Below are 16408 nucleotides of genomic sequence, written 5' to 3'. Positions count from 1 at the left end.
TTTTACTCTGATTTTCTTATCTCCAACACAAGTGATCTGTGTTGTATACCATGATAATATTGGAATGAATTAACACTGATGCAACAAACCTGCCCCCACAATCCTTGTTTATTGTTAGTTTACCATATCAATAAAACATGCTGTTACACCACAAGGCACACACATAATTTAAACCCATACAAGTGCTAAAAGAAAATGAAGCAAATCCGAGTATAAAAATTAAAAACGAAAAAAAAACTACCATATTTACATTATTTGACAGGTACAGTTAAGCATGCTATGTTTTAATTAAGTTGTATATGTGCGTATTGGTAGTCACTTTAAATTCAGGTTAAACTTTCTGCAATACTTTATTTGAATGATAATATTGATGAACATCTAGCAACTAATTCCAGCCTTATGTGAATGTGACAATGATGTTGGCGAATATAAACAACTTCACATTGGTGTCACAAAACATTCAATATTATTATTTATGTTCAATATAAACAATCTTATTGCATAAACACGCCTTGTACAACATCCCGTATTGCATTGTCGATGCTGTTTGGGTCACTAATAGCTATAAGTGTTGACTGGTCTCTGTAAACAAGCTTGTTTCTTATGGGACAAACAACTTCAGGGGTGATTACCAAAGTTATCAGTCCACTAGCCTCTGTTGATGTTGGGACAATTCCAAAGTAGAGTTTTTTTACCTCTTGTGGTGATGGTCGTGGCGTGCAATTGGAATGAGTAGTAAATTCCCAAAGTTCTTTTATGTAATTTTCATATGAAAAAAGTTTCTTTTCCTGGTATCTTTCCAGCTTGACTGGATTCCGTTCTGACTCCTGACCTTGTTCAAAATGATAAACCCTCACTTGACAGAGTCTTTTTCCATAGAGGTTACCGTGGTCATCAATTCGAAGAGTAACACCTTGATCTGCTGTTTTCAGAGTATCACCCACAAGGTGGTTTTTACCTAAAAGAAAATTTGGGAAAATGTTGAGTTGGGTTGCTTGTTTTAAAGTTATTTGATTATTTCATACACTTAGACTATAAATATTGACTTGAAACTAACCATTATATTTGGGAAATTCATAGGGTGTAAACTTAAATTCTTCTGGCATTTCCTCATCTTTTTCCAGTTGCTTATGATAGAGAATGTAAGCGAATTGGTTTTCATCATCGCCATAAAGAAATCGAATTGGTTTGCTTAAATCCATTCTCCAAGTTTGAACTGGTGTACTGTCATAATACAACTGGATAGTGAAGAGCACAAGATCATCTAAAACATGCCATTGTTATGCTACCTTTTTTTGTTATTTTTTTTCACAATTTTTGCACCAAATTTTTTGTCAAAAAGCAGAAAAGTTTTTGAAGAATATGTACATATTTTTAGGAAACATTCTCACCACAATGATTTCCCAGGTTTAACTTCTTTAGCAGCATTTTAACTTTTGAATCTGTGGGATTGACCTGCAATGCTAGAAAAAAAGTCATTACTTTTACAAATAAAAATAACTTCTAAAGGTTCAATGTTATTACCACTACAAATAAAAAAAACTAGATATTGTTTCATAAAAGTAAAAAAAACTAAATAAGTATCGTTATTTCCCAAAACGTGGTGCAGGTTGTGCACTTACAAGTGTTGGATGCATGGGCTTGTTGAAAGTTGTTACTTTCATCTTGTGCCATTGTTGGGTGACTATCGTTAGTTCCAGTAAAACTTGCATGTGGAGCTAAGTAACTTGCAGGGAGAGTTGTGTACTGAGAAGGTTGTTGTTGGTCAAAAACAGGAGATTCCTGCAAATATGAATAAAAACAAATAAAAATAAAAAAATATAATTATTTTTCTGCACAATAGTACTTATATTACAACAAAATTGGCTTGATTTCATATGACGAGCAATTAGTTTGTCTATTAATATGTAATTTAAAAACATTTTCAAGCAAGGAATATCATCGTTGTAGCAATAACTCACAGTGAAATCCATTGGTTGGTGTTCGCTGTCTTGAAATGGTTGTACATCAGGTAGTCCTGGGGTATCTGCTTGTATCACATAGTTTAGGTTAAATAAAACACCAAGTGTAATATTGTGTACCTTGCGTGGAAGAGGACGTTGTTGAGTACGCGGGGCTATGTTTGCTTGAAGATGAACTCAACTTTTTCAATCGTTTTTCTTCTTTTTGTCTTTGGGCCTTTGCTATAAAAGTTTCAGGAAGATAATTTATTAGTAACCAAAAAGTAGGAGTAAATAATGTTTGCTTGTTAAACTTAGCAATTGAAAACATTGTTTAAATTAGCAAGAAAAACTTAAAATAATGTTAGAAATTTTAAGTGCCAAGACCACAAAAGTACAGTTCAGAAATTCAAAAAATCATTGGAGTAAATATGGGCCAAGTGTACCTTTACTTTCTTCCATTGACAACAACGTGTAAACTCTGTAGTTTCCAGATTGTTTATTAAGCTCGTGCAACTCAGGCATCTCATCAAAATCATTTGACTTGTGAAGAGCATTCCTAAAGTTGTCTTTCAACTTTGAGCGTTTCGCATCAGGATGAACAACTTTGCCGTTTCTCTCTGCCCACAACTGTGAAAATACCATTTGTTAATTTAAACCCAATTTGATTGCCAGTCTGAAAGTGTTACTTCATTTTTGGACCTCCACGAATTGCAATTTTTTGTGAAATTACAAGGATATAGGAAACACTTCTGCTATCAGCTTATATTGTATTAGCATGAAAAATATTTCTGTGTTTCAAGTTACATGTAAATGTTCAAAAAGCATACATTTCTTGCAAAACAAACTACTGGTCGATTTCGTTTACTCGAAAAAGTTTCTCTTCACTGGGTGATTCCCCTTGTTTGTTCCAGGGAATTTGAATCATGTTTTCATGGAGTGGATCCCGAATGAGGTTTTCAATCTCCTTCTTACTTATTTGTCTTATCAGCCAATGTCTCATTGTCAGGCCGTGCTCACTCTCCAAATCCATCTGAAAGATAAACCCACAAACAGAGTTTGATAAATTCAAGCAACACACAGTTCATAGCATCGACAAAATTCGAACTTTATTTTGTGATAAAAAATCTCAAAATAAAAAGAGGAGTTTTTTTCCTGTAACATTTTGTTCAATTTAAAACAACCTTCACACCTTTAACAGTTTTCCTGCTTTGTGAGTTTTCAACGTTTAATAATTTTCAGTGCCTACCGAGTATAGCAACCTGATAAAATTGAAGACAAAGGTGGTTATAAACACTTTAAACAACATTCTGCACGTTAATTAATACTTTTTCGACAATACACAAATCTTTAAAATACTAAATACACCACATATTTAATTAGCAATAACAGAAATTTACACATATTTAGAATTTAAACAGCACTTTCTTCGTTGTTTCGTTTGCCAATGAAGTCTTGCTGTATGGTAAGCAAAACTACAGAAAAATAAATTCTGTTAATTTATGCCAGAAGAGCAGTCCTGTTTAAATTGTTGTATCCTTGGCAGAAAAAGAAGCACAATAATTCAAAATACACTACAATCTGGACAGGAATAAAATACACAAAAAGTTGAATGGTTGCTAATTGACTGCAAAATAAGACATGTATAATGGTTGCTAATAACTTGACAGAAAACTAGAACAGGAATAATTAAAATACATTTTCTTGTAATGCAGTAAATAAAGTCACCAATATTTACACAACAAACTAACAATGTATCATATATTAAAAACACTTGTTAACAACGTTAACTTTTAAAATGTAAACTTACAACTTGACAGAATCCAGGGGGTATTTCATCAATTTGTGGCAGATTTAACTTTCATTTGTTGAAATTTCTCTATAATGTTGTCTAGGGAATTTTCACTGAAAACCAAACTACTCGAATCTGAGCCCAATATTGTTGACTTAATCTCTTCCACACACTCTGGCATTATTGTCATAGACACAACACCCTTTGATTCTATTGTGTGAGGTTTAAAACCAAAAAATAATCGTTTGGTCCTCATTGATTTTGGAAATTTCCCTGTCTTATTTTGTGCAAAAACTTGGTCAATGAATGTTTGATGTGAAAAAAGCAGGACTTTCTCCCCTCTTTTCATGTAAATTGGTTCATTTTCATCTTTCTGATCATACTGAAAAATTCCTGCTCCACAGTTCCTTGTCCCATACAGGTTTCCATCATTGTCGCTTTGAAGCAACATCCCTTGGCCCATTTTGGAGAGGGTCTTCTTGATTTTTTCATCTGACCCTTCACAAAAAAACAATTCATGCTACACTGTTGTTTTTTGTCATTTGTTCTGTATATTAGTAGCTTTTCATATAACACCATATAAATTCCATATCTTGGCAAACACACATGTAAAAAGTAGCATAACAGCCTGAGGTTTTTTGCCCGGCAAATTAGAGTAAAATACAACAAGAAGGATATTTTCGGAATGGATAAGCAGAAGCTAATATGCTAATCATGCTGAAGCAGATGTTACAAATACTACTGTGTCCATCATTAATGCTTAGAGAAAACTGAGTTGCAGCAAGGCATGCACAGAGGTAGGCAGGCATGCAGGCAAGGATATTTTCAATTCAAACCTTTTACCTGCATACAAAGGAAATTCCAAAGGATCCTTCAAAAAATGATCAGGAGTTGTAATATGATGCTCATGTAGCAGTCCAACCTGTTCTGCATGACTTCCATACAAAAGTCGCATTTCATTAACTAAATCAAATTGACCTTTGCCAACACAGATGTCACCATAGTGTAAGGTTATAGTGTACAGTGATAACTGATCTGTTGCAAATAATAAAGTGTCAATATATTGACTTCAGACTCATAACAATTGAAACTTACCATACAAATTTGAAATTGTGCAGTGATTCATGTAATTCCAAAGAATAGAACGTGACTTATCCCATTGAGTATCTATTAAAATAACAATTTTGTTAAACTAATTGCGTGAATTGTAATTAAAGTTCTTAATCTGCCAAACAAATTTTTCATCCTATTTTGCTTTTCTTCAAGCTTTGTGTTAACTTTCTCTAGATAATGTTGAAATATAACTGGTAAACCCACTCACCTAGTGGTGCAGTTTGTACATAACCAACATCACCCAAACCATAATCAGATGTCTGTACATTACTAATTTGCTGATCATCCAAGTTTGCACCAACATACAGGACACTGGGCTTTCCTGCTTTACTATCAGCAAAATATTGACTGGGGTCATCTTGCAGTTGGTTATTTACATTAACTGAATCCTGAATGTTTTCCACCGGGTTTGCTGAGTAAGTTAGAGTTGGTGTAATGGAGTCTAGATCAAGCTCGTCACCTAAGTCCTACAAAACAAATTCACATGTAATTGAATGAAGGACTTTAACTTCAGTAAAATAAAATTGCTTCAGTTTATTACAAACAAAAGTGTGTCAGATATAAAACTAACCAGATCCATAGGAAAATCTCCATCAAACTTAGTATTTTCTTCACTGATTTGTGCTTGTTGAGGGGTCGGAGGAATTTCTGTAAAATTGAGTCAATTTTTGTGTTGGTTTTAGCACAGTGAGACTGCTTACCGGGTGATGCTGAAAAGCTAACACAGCTTGCTGGGCTTTGTTGAGTGCTGTTAGAACCATCATTACTGTGTCTCTTGACTGCTTTCTTCTTAATTTCTGTTGAATGCATCTAAGTATTTGCTACTATATTTCAAAATTATTAATCAGAGAAACAAATCGGACGATACATAATGTATTGCTGGTTAGTTTCGAATCAGTTGTAGTTCCAGTTTCCATTGTTATGCAGCTGGATTTCTTTAGCATAGTGCATGCAGGTACACCACCACCGACAATAATACATGATTAAGTAATATATCTGACATGTGTTGTATTGGGTGGTGCACTTATGCAGGCAGTACTAAAATAGTAAATTTGACATAATGCAATAATAAAATGTACTGTCAGTAATAAAGTAAAAATATTTGAAAAAAAAACATACCACAGCTTTCCTCCAGTGTCAATATTTGGTACACCCTGTAATTGTTCATTTGTTTATTAAGCTGATGTAAGTCTTTCCTTTCTCTTAAGTGTTTAGATTTGTTTAGGGCACTCCTGAACGATCCCTTGACATCTGCTGGTTTGCTGTTGGGATTTATTTTCACACCTTTTCGTTCAACCCACATCTGGTAATAAGACAGTGAATAGATTAAATTTCATGCCACAAATATAAACCCACACAGCACTTCTGTTTGCAGACACTGAACACTAACATGTAGATGAATTGGTAACATGGCCTGTTAGTATTACCGAAATCATAATTAACAACATAGTTATTGTAGTTTAGTTTATTTAACATGCATATGAACTTTTACAAACATATCAACGTTTAACAAACACAAACCCTGTGTAGAATTCCCTCATAATCTGACCCTGAATTTTGGTGGTTCCATGGGATTTGAATCAAACTTTTATCTTCGTTGCGAAATTGGAGGCCTGGAATAATCTTCTTTTCAATCTGTACCAGTAACCACGGCACCAGATTTAGTGTATGTTCATTTGAGCAAGCCATCTGTACAGTGATCTCATGTGTTTAAGTCATATAATAAGTTGAACATGAAAAGGAAATTTAGTCAGGTGGTAAAAATGTGTTATAAAAACAATAGCAATTAATGCTGTTTGAACCAAATTGACAAACTTTTAGGCATCATTTACCTTGTGATATACATGCAATATCACTAATGTAGGTACTTCAAAATGAAAAACTGTGCATACCTTCAATCTTGTTGTCCAGAAATCAAAATTGGTTTGAAGAAATCAGACAGTAGTACAGTGTAAATAAACCTAATCCCTGCAAAACAACAATCGATTGAGAAAAACTTAAAATAATCAATCAGAAAAACTACAACAGTCACGTAAAGAGCCTTTCTACACAATCAATTCCAGATGTACAAATATTTCAAACATGATTCAACATTGCACTCATCCGTCACTGTTTGTCACTACAAATATATGTCACAATTAAATCAAGTCCTTCACTTGCAGAACAATATTATATCATACATGGAAATTAAATCAACAAAGAGCAAAGGAAAGTTTTTTCGGTAAAAAACACAAATCAAAGTGCATGAAAACGTTTACAAACTACTAAATGGGATACAACATACACACTCATATATACATATACTTTTTGTTATGTTATGTAGATTTATGCACAAAAGACCAGTTTTTGGGACTACAATTGGCGTGTTACACTTTTCGCTTTACTAATGACTTGTTTTCAAGCATAATGTTTAAGTTGACTTTTTTAACCCATGCTTAAAAGTTCTGTTTGTCGAAGTATATAATCAATAGAGTTTTGTGAACTGAACCTCAAACTTCTGAAATCACCCTCCAACACAAATTGCTTTATTTTGTCAACTACTGTGGGCTTGAAAGTGATGCTGACCAATGTAAATGATTCAACATTTTTAGGGACAATGCCAACGAACAATCTTACAGTAGTTAATGGTGCATGATTCAGGGGGTTATTCTTATGCTGCCAAAGGTCATGAATGAAATCCTTGATGGAAAATATGGCAGTTTTTTCATTTCGTGTAAGTTTCAGTGGTTTTTCATTGCTTGAATCCTGTGGAAAGTAGTAAACATGGGCTTGGCAAAGTCTTCTGGCGAACAACGTTTTATCTTCAACAGAAAATACAATCCCTTGATCAAATATGTTCAGTACATTTTGGACTTTTCGATCTGATCCTGAAAAAGATTATGTTGCTTGCATAAATCGTTCAGAGTCAGAACAGTGTAGAAAAATTTCATGATGTCACATGACAGTTTAAGATACTGTGAAAACAGTTTACTTGACAATCCAGCTATTGAATCAAGATTATTAAGTTTACTGGCATCACAGTCCGAATGAATCAAAGCCATTTTTTCCCAACTAGTCTGAGTGAGAACTAGATTTATTCACGAAATAGGGGAAAGATAAACAAACACTTCCTTGGCTCCTTTGCCAATATAGTTAAGCAGGGCCAGGCAACTTCAGCCTCAGGCAGATCACTGTATGTTTAATTTTATAATAGGCTGCAAATAGTGAAAATGCAAAATAATGGTTTTTAACCTGCATTAGGAAGTGTAGTTGATGGTATCACAAAATCTGGTGGAACCTCACGCATTTTGGTAAGAATGCTGAGTTTTTGAAAGAACCCTTCACCATAATAAAGTCTGCATTCCCCTTCAGGATTTAGGAGTTCATTCATTACCTGTGTGGTTCTGTATCTTACTGTGAACTCAAATTCACTGAGACTTTCATCTTCATGAAAACAAGTGTTTTTTTTACTAAGTATTCAATCATCCTATACAAACTCACTATTCAGATTGAGGTCTTTCATAGCATTTTCTAGGGTGGTATTGACTGAAGTCATTGTTTCATCATCATCATCATCACTCACTGTAAATGAGGTTTATCCATGTTAAGCACAAAGTCAAGCAATGAAGGCATTTAATTCAATAAAAACAAATTACTTGTATTGTGAGTCTGAGTGGCCGAAGTCATCGTAGCTTCACTGACACCTGCAACAAACGAAGAAAGCATATATGGAAACAAGTTTATGATTGTCTGGATAATTGGTGAAATTTATTTGAGAATAAAAATAATTATAGAAAAACAATAATATTACCATTGTGGTTGGGTTGAACATTTCCACTCATTTCTGAGAACAAACTTGCAAAGTCTTCAACATCTATTAAAAGTGCAAGATTTAAACAGTAAGAGTGAAATTAAAAAAAAAATTTGTAAAATATATCAACAGGAGTACCAAGCGCCGACGCTGAAATGCAATTCTCAAAGATTGGCTACAATGATCAAATTACTGTACTGCTTTCCAGAATCATCGTACAGTAGATTTTAAGTTGATAGGTAGTTTGACTTACCAAATGGTTCAGGACTGAATGTACTCTCCCTCATTTTGCAATCAGCAGTCACATAAATATCATCAGTTTCATGAAATGATTCATCAATTTGATGTGACACATCACTATATTGTAGATCAGAATAATTTGAGTGTTGGGAAGCTTGCCCAGGTTGTCCAGTATATAAATGTACATTATTGTGGTGCAGATTAAGCTGTGGGATTTGTTGAGAAACCCGTTGTGGAGGAAAGCAGATATTTTGCTGTGCTGCTACCATGGGCTGTTGTGGTAGCTGTGGTTGTATCATGGCCTGTTGTGGTAGCTGTTGTTGTATCATGGCTTGTTGTGGTAGCTGTGGCTGTATCATGGCCTGTTGTGGTTGTATCATGGCCTGTTGTGGTTGCTGTGCTGGTACCATGTCCTGTTTTGCTAGCTGTGCTGCTACCATGGCCTGTTGTGGTAGCTGTGGTTGTATCATGGCCTGTTGTGGTAGCTGTGGTTGTATCATGGACTGTTTTGCTAGCTGTGCTGCTACCATGGCCTGTTGTGGTAGCTGTGGTTGTATCATGGCCTGTTGTGGTAGCTGTGGTTGTATCATGGACTGTTTTGGTGGCTGTGCTGCTACCATGTCCTGTTGTGGTAGCTGTGGTTGTATCATAGCCTGTTGTGGTAGCTGTGGTTGTACCATGGCCTGTGGTGGTTGCTGTGCTTGTACCATAGGCTGTTGATGTTGCGTTAGTTGCTCTTGTTGCTTTTGCTGCTGTGTTAGAATCTGACACTGTTGTTCAAGGATATGCTGTTGACCATGCTGCACAACACATTTTTGTTGTGGTGGTTGAAGATTTTCATTTTGATTAAACAAAGAATCGTGTCCTTGTTGATTCAAGGTGTTGTATTCAATATATGGGGTTTCATTGCATTGTCGTGATTGTTTGTTTGAAGTTTTGTCGGGACCTCGGAATGTTGGGAAAGGACAATTCGCTTCGATCTAAAATAAATAGAAAAGTTATTTGCTTCTAAGCCCGCAGACATTTAAACATATTAGTTGTTTATTATTTTATGTAACCTATCCTGTCCAAAAATTTACCCAAATCACAATCCGACAAAGCTTTTTGCAATACAAAAATTACAGTTTGTTAATATATGCATTTTTCTGTTGGCTACCTGAGTTGGAGATGAATTGTTGCTATAGTTAGAAGGGAGAGACCCAATTCCACTTGACCCTGCAATAGTTTTAAATGTCAACAGTAATATACACAAGGTATATCCACTATATACCTGGTGTATGTTGGCTGGAACTACAAGAGCTAGGGGTGCCACTGGAGGCTCTTTGTGCCTTAGGTGGTGGAGAAGACTGCTTTTTGACCTTTTTATTCTTTTTTGTCTTTTCTGTTAAATAAAACTTTCCTTCAAAATACAAATCCATGAAGATAAGATAAAAAATGCTACATGTAATTTAATTTTAACCTCGATTTCTTGGTGCAGTTTGTACATAACCAACATCACCCAAACCACAATCAGATGTCTGTACATTACTAATTTGCTGATCATCCAAGTTTGCACCAACATATAGGACACTGGGCTTTCCTGCTTTACTATCAGCAAAACATTGACTGGGATCATCTTGCAGTTGGTTATTTACATTAACAGAATCCTGAATGTTTTCCACTGGGTTTGTTGTGTAAGTCAGAATTGGTGTAATAGAATCTAGATCAAGCTCGTCATGTAAGTCCTGCAAAACAAGTCCATATGTACTTTAATGAAAAAGCTTAACTTCAGTAAAATGAAAGTTCTTCAGTTTGTTACAAACAAAAGTGTGTCAGACATAAAACTAACCACATCCATGGAAAAATTTCCATCAAAATTAGTATTTTCTTCACTGATTTGTGCTTGTTGAGGAGTCAGAGAAATTTCTGTAAAATTGTGGATATTTTGGTGTTGGTTTTAGCACATTGTGTTTGCTTACCGGTTGAAACAGAAGAGCTAACACAGCTTGCTGGGCTTTGTTGACTGCTGTTTGAACCATCATTACTGTGTCTATTGACTGTGTTCTTCCTAATTTCTGTCAAATACATCTAAGTATTTGCTACTATATTTCAAAATTATTAATCAGACAAACGAATCGGACGCTACATAATGTATTGCTGGTTAGTTTTGAATCAGTTGTAGTTGTTTTGCAGCTGGATTTCTTTAGCATAGTGCATGCAGGGCTGACAATAATACTTGATTAAGTAATATATCTGACATGTTTTGTATTGGGTGGTGCACTTATGCAGGCAATACTAAAATAGTAAATTTGACATAATACAATAATGCAATGTACAGTCAGTAAGTAAAGCAAAAGTATTTGAAAAAAAAACATACCACAGCTTTCATCCAGTGTCAAAATTTGGTACACCCTGTAGTTGTTCATTTGTTTATTAAGCTGATGCAGGTCTTTCCTTTCTCTTAAGTGTTTAGATTGGTTTAGGGCACTGTGTAGAATTCCCTCTAAATCTGACCCTGAATTTTGATGGTTCCATGGGATTTGAATCAAACTTTTATCTTCTTTGTGAAATTGGAGTCCTGGAATCATCTTCTTTTCAATCTGTACCAGTAACCATGGCACCAGATTTAGTGTATGTTCATTTGAGCAAGCCATCTGTAGAGTGATCTCATGTGTTTAAGTCATATAATAAGTTGAACATGAAAAGGAAATTTAGTCAGGTGGTAAAAATGTATTATAAAAACAATAGCAATTAATGCTGTTTCAACCAAATTGACAAACTTTTAGGCATTATTTACCTTGTGATATACATGCAATATCACTAATGTAGGTACTTCAAAATGAAAAACTGGGCATACCTTCAATCTTGTTGTCCAGAAATAAAAATTGGTTTGAAGAAAACAGACAGTAGTACAGTGTAAATAAACCTAATCCCTGCAAAACAACAATCGATTGAGAAAAACTTAAAATGATCAATCAGAAAAACTACAACAGTCACGTAAAGAGCCTTTCTACACAATCAATTCCAGATGTACAAATATTTCAAACATGATTCAACATTGCACTCATCCGTCACTGTTTGTCACTACAAATATATGTCACAATTAAATCAAGTCCTTCACTTGCAGAACAATATTATATCATACATGGAAATTAAATCAACAAAGAGCAAAGGAAAGTTTTTTCGATAAAAAACACAAATCAAAGTGCATGAAAACGTTTACAAACTACTAAATGGGATACAACATACACACTCATATATACATATACTTTTTGTTATGCAATGTACATTTATGCACAAAAGACCAGTTTTTGGGACTGCCATTGGCGTGTTACACTTTTCGCTTTACTAATGACTTGTTTTCAAGCATAATGTTTAAGTTGACTTTTTTAACCCATGCTTAAAAGTTCTGTTTGTCGAAGTATATAATCAATAGAGTTTTGTGAACTCAACCCCAAACTTCTGAAATCACTCTCCAGCACAAATTGCTTTATTTTGTCAACTACTGTGGGCTTGAAAGTGATGCTGGCCAATGTAAATGATTCAACATTTTTAGGGACAATGCCAACGAACAATCTTACAGTAGTTAACGGTGCATGTTTCAGGGGGTTATTCTTATGCTGCCAAAGGTCATGAATGAAATGCTTGAAGGAAAATATGACAGTTTTTTCATTTCGTGTAAGTTTCAGTGGTTTTTCATTGCTTGAATCCTGTGGAAAGTAGTAAACATGGGCTTGGCAAAGTCTTCTAGCGAACAACGTTTTATCTTCAACAGAAAATACAATCCCTTGATCAAATATGTTCAGTACATTTTGGACTTTTCGATCTGGTCCTGAAAAAGATTATGTTGCTTGCATAAATCATTCAGAGCCAGAACAGTGTAGATTAATTTCATGATGTCACATGACAGTATAAGATACTGTGAAAACAGTTTACTTGACAATCCTAGCTATTGAATCAAGATTATTAAGTTTACTGGCATCACAGTCAAAATGAATCAAAGCCATTTTTTCCCAACTGGTCTGAGTGAGAACTAGATTTATTCACGAAATAAGGGGGAAGATAAACAAACACTTCCTTGGCTCCTTTGCCAATATAGTTAAACAAGGCCATACATGGCAACTTCAGACTGAGGTACATCACCACATGTTTAATTTTGTAAAGGCTTAAAATAGTAAAAATGCAAAATAATGGTTTTTAACCTGCATTAGGAAGTGTAGTTGATGGTATCTTAAAATCTGGTGGAACCTCTTGCTTTGTGGTCAGAATGCTGAGTTTTTGAAAGAACCCTTCACCATAATGAAGTCTGCATTCCTCTTCAGGATTTAGGAGTCCATTCATTACCTGTCTGGTTCTGTATCTTACTGTGAACTCGAATTGACTGAGACTCTCATCTTCATGAAAACAAGTGTTTTTTTTAATTACTAAGTATTCAATCATCCAATACAAACTCACTATTCAGATTGAGGTCTTTCATCGCATTTTGTAGAGTGGCATTGATTGAAGTCATTGTTTCATCATCATCACCCACTGTAAATGGGGTTTATTAAGTTTATCCATGTTAAGCACAAAGTCAAGCAATGCAGGCATTTAATTCAATAAAAACACATTACTTGTATTGGGAGTTTGAGTAACAGAAGTAATCGTAGCGTCACTGACACCTGCAACAAACAGAAGAAAGCATATATGGAAACAAGTTTATGATTGTCTGGATAATCGGTGAAATTTGTTTGAGAATAAAAATAAATATAGGAAAACAATAATATTACCATTGTGGTTGGGTTGAACATTTCCACTCATTTCTGAGAACAAACTTGCAAAGTCTTCAACATCTATTAAAAATGCAAGATTTAAACAGTAAGAGTGAAATTAAAAAGAAATTTTATAAAATGTATCAACAGGAGTACTGAGTTCGCAATGCTGAAATGCAATCTACAAAGATTGGCTGCAATGATCAAATTACTGTACTGCTTTCCAGAATCATGGCACAGTAGATTTTAAGTTGATAGATAGTTTGACTTACCAAATGGTACAGGACTGAATGTACCCTCCCTCATTTTGCAATCAGCAGTCACATAAATATCATCAGTGTCATGAAATGATTCATCAATTTGATGTGACACATCACTATATTGTAGATCAGAATAATTTGAGTGTTGGGAAGCTTGCCCAGGTTGTCCAGTATAGAAATGTACATTATTGTGGTGCAGATTAAGCTGTGGAATCTGTTGAGAAACCCGTTGTGGAGGAAAGCAGATATTTTGCTGTGTTTTTACCATGGGCTGTTGTGGTAGCTGTTGTTGTATCATGGCCTGTAGTGGTAGCTGTTGTTGTATCATGGCCTGTTGTGGTAGCTGTGGTTGTATCATGGCCTGTTGTGGTAGCTGTGGTTGTATCATGGCCTGTTGTGGTAGCTGTGGTTGTATCATGGCCTGTTGTGGTAGCTGTGGTTGTAACATGGCCTGTTGTGGTAGCTGTGGCTGTATCATGGTCTGTTGTGGTAGATGTGGCTGTATCATGGCCTGTTGCAGTAGCTGTGGTTGCACCATGGCCTGTTGCATTAGATGTGGTTGTACCATGGCATGTGGTGGTTGCTGTGCTTGTACCATAGGCTGTTGATGTTGCTGTTGCAGTAGTTGTTCTTGTTGCTTTTTCTGCTGTGTTAGAATCTGACACTGTTGTTCAAGGATATGCTGCTGACCATGCTGCACAACACATTTTTGTTGTGGTGGTTGAAGATTTTCATCTTGATTGAACAAAGAATCGTGTCCTTGTTGATTCAAGGTGTTGTATTCAACATACGGGGTTTCATTGCATTGTTGTGATTGTTTGTTTGAGGTTTTGTCGGGACCTCGGAATGTTGGGAAAGGACAATTCGCTTCGATCTGAAAGAAATAAAAAAGTTATTTGCTTCTAAGCCCGCAGACACTTAAAAATATTAGTTGTTTATTATTTTATATAACCTATCCTGTCCAAAAAAAAGTCAGAATTTGACTAAGCTTTTTGCAGTACCAAAAATCACATTTTATTGATATGTGCATTTTTCTGTAAGAATGTTGGCTACCTGAGTTGGAGATGAATTGTTGCTATAGTTAGAAGGGTGAGACCCGATTCCACTTGAACCTGCAATAGTTTTAAATGTCAACATTAATATACATAAGGTATATCCACTATATACCTGGTGTATGTTGGCTGGAACTACAAGAGCTAGGGGTGCCAGTGGAGGCTCTTTGTGCCTTAGGTGGTGGAGAAGACTGCTTTTTGACCTTTTTATTCTTTTTTGTCTTTTCTGTTAAATAAAACTTTCCTTCAAAACAAAAATCCATAAAGATAAGATAAAAAATGCTACATGTAATTTAATTTTAACCTCGATTTCTTAGAAAGGAGTGTGAAATGATTATAAACGCAAGAAACTAAAAAAACGTGAACTTACAGGCTACAATTTGACTACTATAAATTCAGGCTCCTAAACTCGACCTTTTGCCTCCTGGTGTGTGAGTCTCCTGTACAAGCAATAATTTCCAACTTGGTGGGAATCCATCTTTTTCACCAGTTCAAAATCATTTGATTTACTGAGAACACTCCTGAAGTTACTTTTCAGTTTTGTCCAAGTCAAATCATCTGTGTATGTTCCACGATGAACTGCCCAATCCTGTGAATTTTTATGTCAATGTTATGCTTAATGGCATGAAATCACAGTGTATTTAATGTGATTTAAGCATTAAAATCAACATGAGCAAGGTTGCAAAAGTTTCTTGTATGATAAAGCCATATACAAATATACATATGTATATTTCCTAAAAATGTTTGTATCTTTAGTTGGAAAAAAAAACTGATTAGTTTTCGTTTATGAATTTTTTTTATTAGAATTGTTTTTCGAAAACCATGATACCTTGAACAATTCATATTCTTTTTCCCAGTTGGGGTCGCCCTGTTTGTTCCAGGGAATTCTAAATGTTCCTTTATCCTGGTCTTCCCATCTCAAGTTGAAAATATCTCTGCGGTCCAACCTCCTACTGAGCCAATGGCGTAGAGAAGTCTTGAAATCTTCTTCTGCCATGATCTGCAATGCCCAACGTTGTACTAAAAGTACAGTTAAAATTATGCAAAGTTATACATTCCTTATAGTTTTTATGCTATTATTTGTAAAAGTTGATTATAAAAGCTTCTAGTGAACATACCTTGATACTTGTGCAACTTTGCAACAAAACCAAACTTCTACGTGGTCACTGATTCTCTTTGCTTTAAACCAATTTCCACACACACATACACATACACACTGCTCTTATATTAGGCAAGACATGTAAAAATAGAAGTGAATTAAATTCCCAAAGCTTTCGACATGGGTGAAAAAAGGACAGACAGACTACTTCCTCAAAAAAACCCTCGACACCCACGCACCGAAGGGAAACAAATCCAAAAATTTACTGCATTTTGTTGAACCTCGGTGAAGAGTTTGTTCCCCTCGGCGGGTAATCCCCAGGTTTTGTTGCTAAAATGAGGTAATGTTGTGATGAGCAGTCATGTGGAACATTGCGCTGAAATATTTTTTGA

The 16408-nt window shown here is 35.1% G+C and overlaps 4 protein-coding genes across 6 annotated transcripts; all 4 read right to left on the bottom strand.

Moving 5' to 3' along the window:
- Positions 1–92: 92 nt before the first annotated feature.
- Positions 93–3272, bottom strand: LOC145894980 (interferon regulatory factor 4-like). Of its 2 annotated transcripts, none has more exons than XM_082983716.1 (9): positions 3133–3272; positions 2809–2973; positions 2387–2570; positions 2082–2183; positions 1962–2029; positions 1623–1782; positions 1392–1463; positions 1058–1264; positions 93–958 (listed from the first exon to the last, which is right to left on the bottom strand). In XM_082983716.1, the coding sequence occupies exons 2-9, from the start codon at positions 2971–2973 to the stop codon at positions 495–497; spliced, it is 1422 nt and encodes a 473-aa protein (XP_082839842.1). In that variant the 5' UTR covers positions 3133–3272; the 3' UTR covers positions 93–494. The 2 variants fall into 2 exon arrangements, with proteins under 2 accessions (XP_082839842.1, XP_082839843.1); XM_082983717.1 differs by having other exon boundaries at positions 1962–2026.
- A 498-nt stretch (positions 3273–3770) lies between these two features.
- LOC145894976 (uncharacterized) lies at positions 3771–6864 on the bottom strand. 2 transcript variants are annotated; one of them, XM_082983707.1, is made up of 9 exons: positions 6738–6864; positions 6367–6534; positions 5965–6148; positions 5547–5642; positions 5417–5493; positions 5054–5312; positions 4828–4899; positions 4576–4767; positions 3771–4230 (listed from the first exon to the last, which is right to left on the bottom strand). In XM_082983707.1, the coding sequence occupies exons 2-9, from the start codon at positions 6532–6534 to the stop codon at positions 3779–3781; spliced, it is 1500 nt and encodes a 499-aa protein (XP_082839833.1). In that variant the 5' UTR covers positions 6738–6864; the 3' UTR covers positions 3771–3778. The 2 variants fall into 2 exon arrangements, with proteins under 2 accessions (XP_082839833.1, XP_082839834.1); XM_082983708.1 differs by having other exon boundaries at positions 6367–6480; positions 6738–6815.
- LOC145894963 (uncharacterized) lies at positions 6818–11789 on the bottom strand. Its single transcript, XM_082983687.1, has 13 exons — positions 11712–11789; positions 11232–11508; positions 10834–10929; positions 10704–10780; positions 10335–10599; positions 10146–10256; positions 10032–10090; positions 8889–9855; positions 8636–8698; positions 8481–8528; positions 8326–8406; positions 8077–8268; positions 6818–7712 (listed from the first exon to the last, which is right to left on the bottom strand). Exons 2-13 carry the CDS (start codon positions 11506–11508, stop codon positions 7270–7272), a joined length of 2679 nt encoding a protein of 892 aa, XP_082839813.1. The 5' UTR covers positions 11712–11789; the 3' UTR covers positions 6818–7269.
- On the bottom strand, positions 11788–16183 carry LOC145894966 (uncharacterized). Its single transcript, XM_082983693.1, has 11 exons — positions 16036–16183; positions 15747–15917; positions 15332–15506; positions 15033–15143; positions 14919–14977; positions 13878–14739; positions 13624–13686; positions 13468–13515; positions 13310–13384; positions 13057–13248; positions 11788–12686 (listed from the first exon to the last, which is right to left on the bottom strand). Exons 2-11 carry the CDS (start codon positions 15912–15914, stop codon positions 12244–12246), a joined length of 2196 nt encoding a protein of 731 aa, XP_082839819.1. The 5' UTR covers positions 15915–15917; positions 16036–16183; the 3' UTR covers positions 11788–12243.
- Between the last annotated feature and the right edge of the window lie 225 nt (positions 16184–16408).

This window comes from Ascidia mentula, chromosome 3 (assembly GCF_947561715.1).
Source record: "Ascidia mentula chromosome 3, kaAscMent1.1, whole genome shotgun sequence".
Lineage (NCBI taxonomy): Eukaryota > Metazoa > Chordata > Ascidiacea > Phlebobranchia > Ascidiidae > Ascidia > Ascidia mentula.
Note: the sequence above shows the minus strand (reverse complement) of the source record. Positions and strands in the feature narration are given on the sequence as shown.

What these genes read in the sequence shown, in the direction of transcription:
- LOC145894980 (XM_082983716.1), bottom strand. Translation starts at nt 2,973, where the DNA reads ATGGATTTGGAGAGTGAGCACGGCCTGACAATGAGACATTGGCTGATA. An exon ending in ACCAACCAATGGATTTCACT is followed by an intron (nt 1,783 to 1,961) that starts GTGAGTTATTGC and finishes TCATATTTGCAG; the next exon opens with GAATCTCCTGTTTTTGACCA. An exon ending in TGAATTTCCCAAATATAATG is followed by an intron (nt 959 to 1,057) that starts GTTAGTTTCAAG and finishes ATTTTCTTTTAG; the next exon opens with GTAAAAACCACCTTGTGGGT.
- LOC145894976 (XM_082983707.1), bottom strand. Translation starts at nt 6,534, where the DNA reads ATGGCTTGCTCAAATGAACATACACTAAATCTGGTGCCGTGGTTACTG. An exon ending in TAGCTTTTCAGCATCACCCG is followed by an intron (nt 5,494 to 5,546) that starts GTAAGCAGTCTC and finishes TCAATTTTACAG; the next exon opens with AAATTCCTCCGACCCCTCAA. An exon ending in TGTACAAACTGCACCACTAG is followed by an intron (nt 4,900 to 5,053) that starts GTGAGTGGGTTT and finishes TTATTTTAATAG; the next exon opens with ATACTCAATGGGATAAGTCA.
- LOC145894963 (XM_082983687.1), bottom strand. Translation starts at nt 11,508, where the DNA reads ATGGCTTGCTCAAATGAACATACACTAAATCTGGTGCCATGGTTACTG. An exon ending in GACACTGGATGAAAGCTGTG is followed by an intron (nt 10,930 to 11,231) that starts GTATGTTTTTTT and finishes TGTATTTGACAG; the next exon opens with AAATTAGGAAGAACACAGTC. An exon ending in CACTCAGACTCACAATACAA is followed by an intron (nt 8,407 to 8,480) that starts GTAATTTGTTTT and finishes CCTCATTTACAG; the next exon opens with TGAGTGATGATGATGATGAT.
- LOC145894966 (XM_082983693.1), bottom strand. Translation starts at nt 15,914, where the DNA reads ATGGCAGAAGAAGATTTCAAGACTTCTCTACGCCATTGGCTCAGTAGG. An exon ending in AAGAATATGAATTGTTCAAG is followed by an intron (nt 15,507 to 15,746) that starts GTATCATGGTTT and finishes AAAAATTCACAG; the next exon opens with GATTGGGCAGTTCATCGTGG. An exon ending in TACTCAAACTCCCAATACAA is followed by an intron (nt 13,385 to 13,467) that starts GTAATGTGTTTT and finishes CCCCATTTACAG; the next exon opens with TGGGTGATGATGATGAAACA.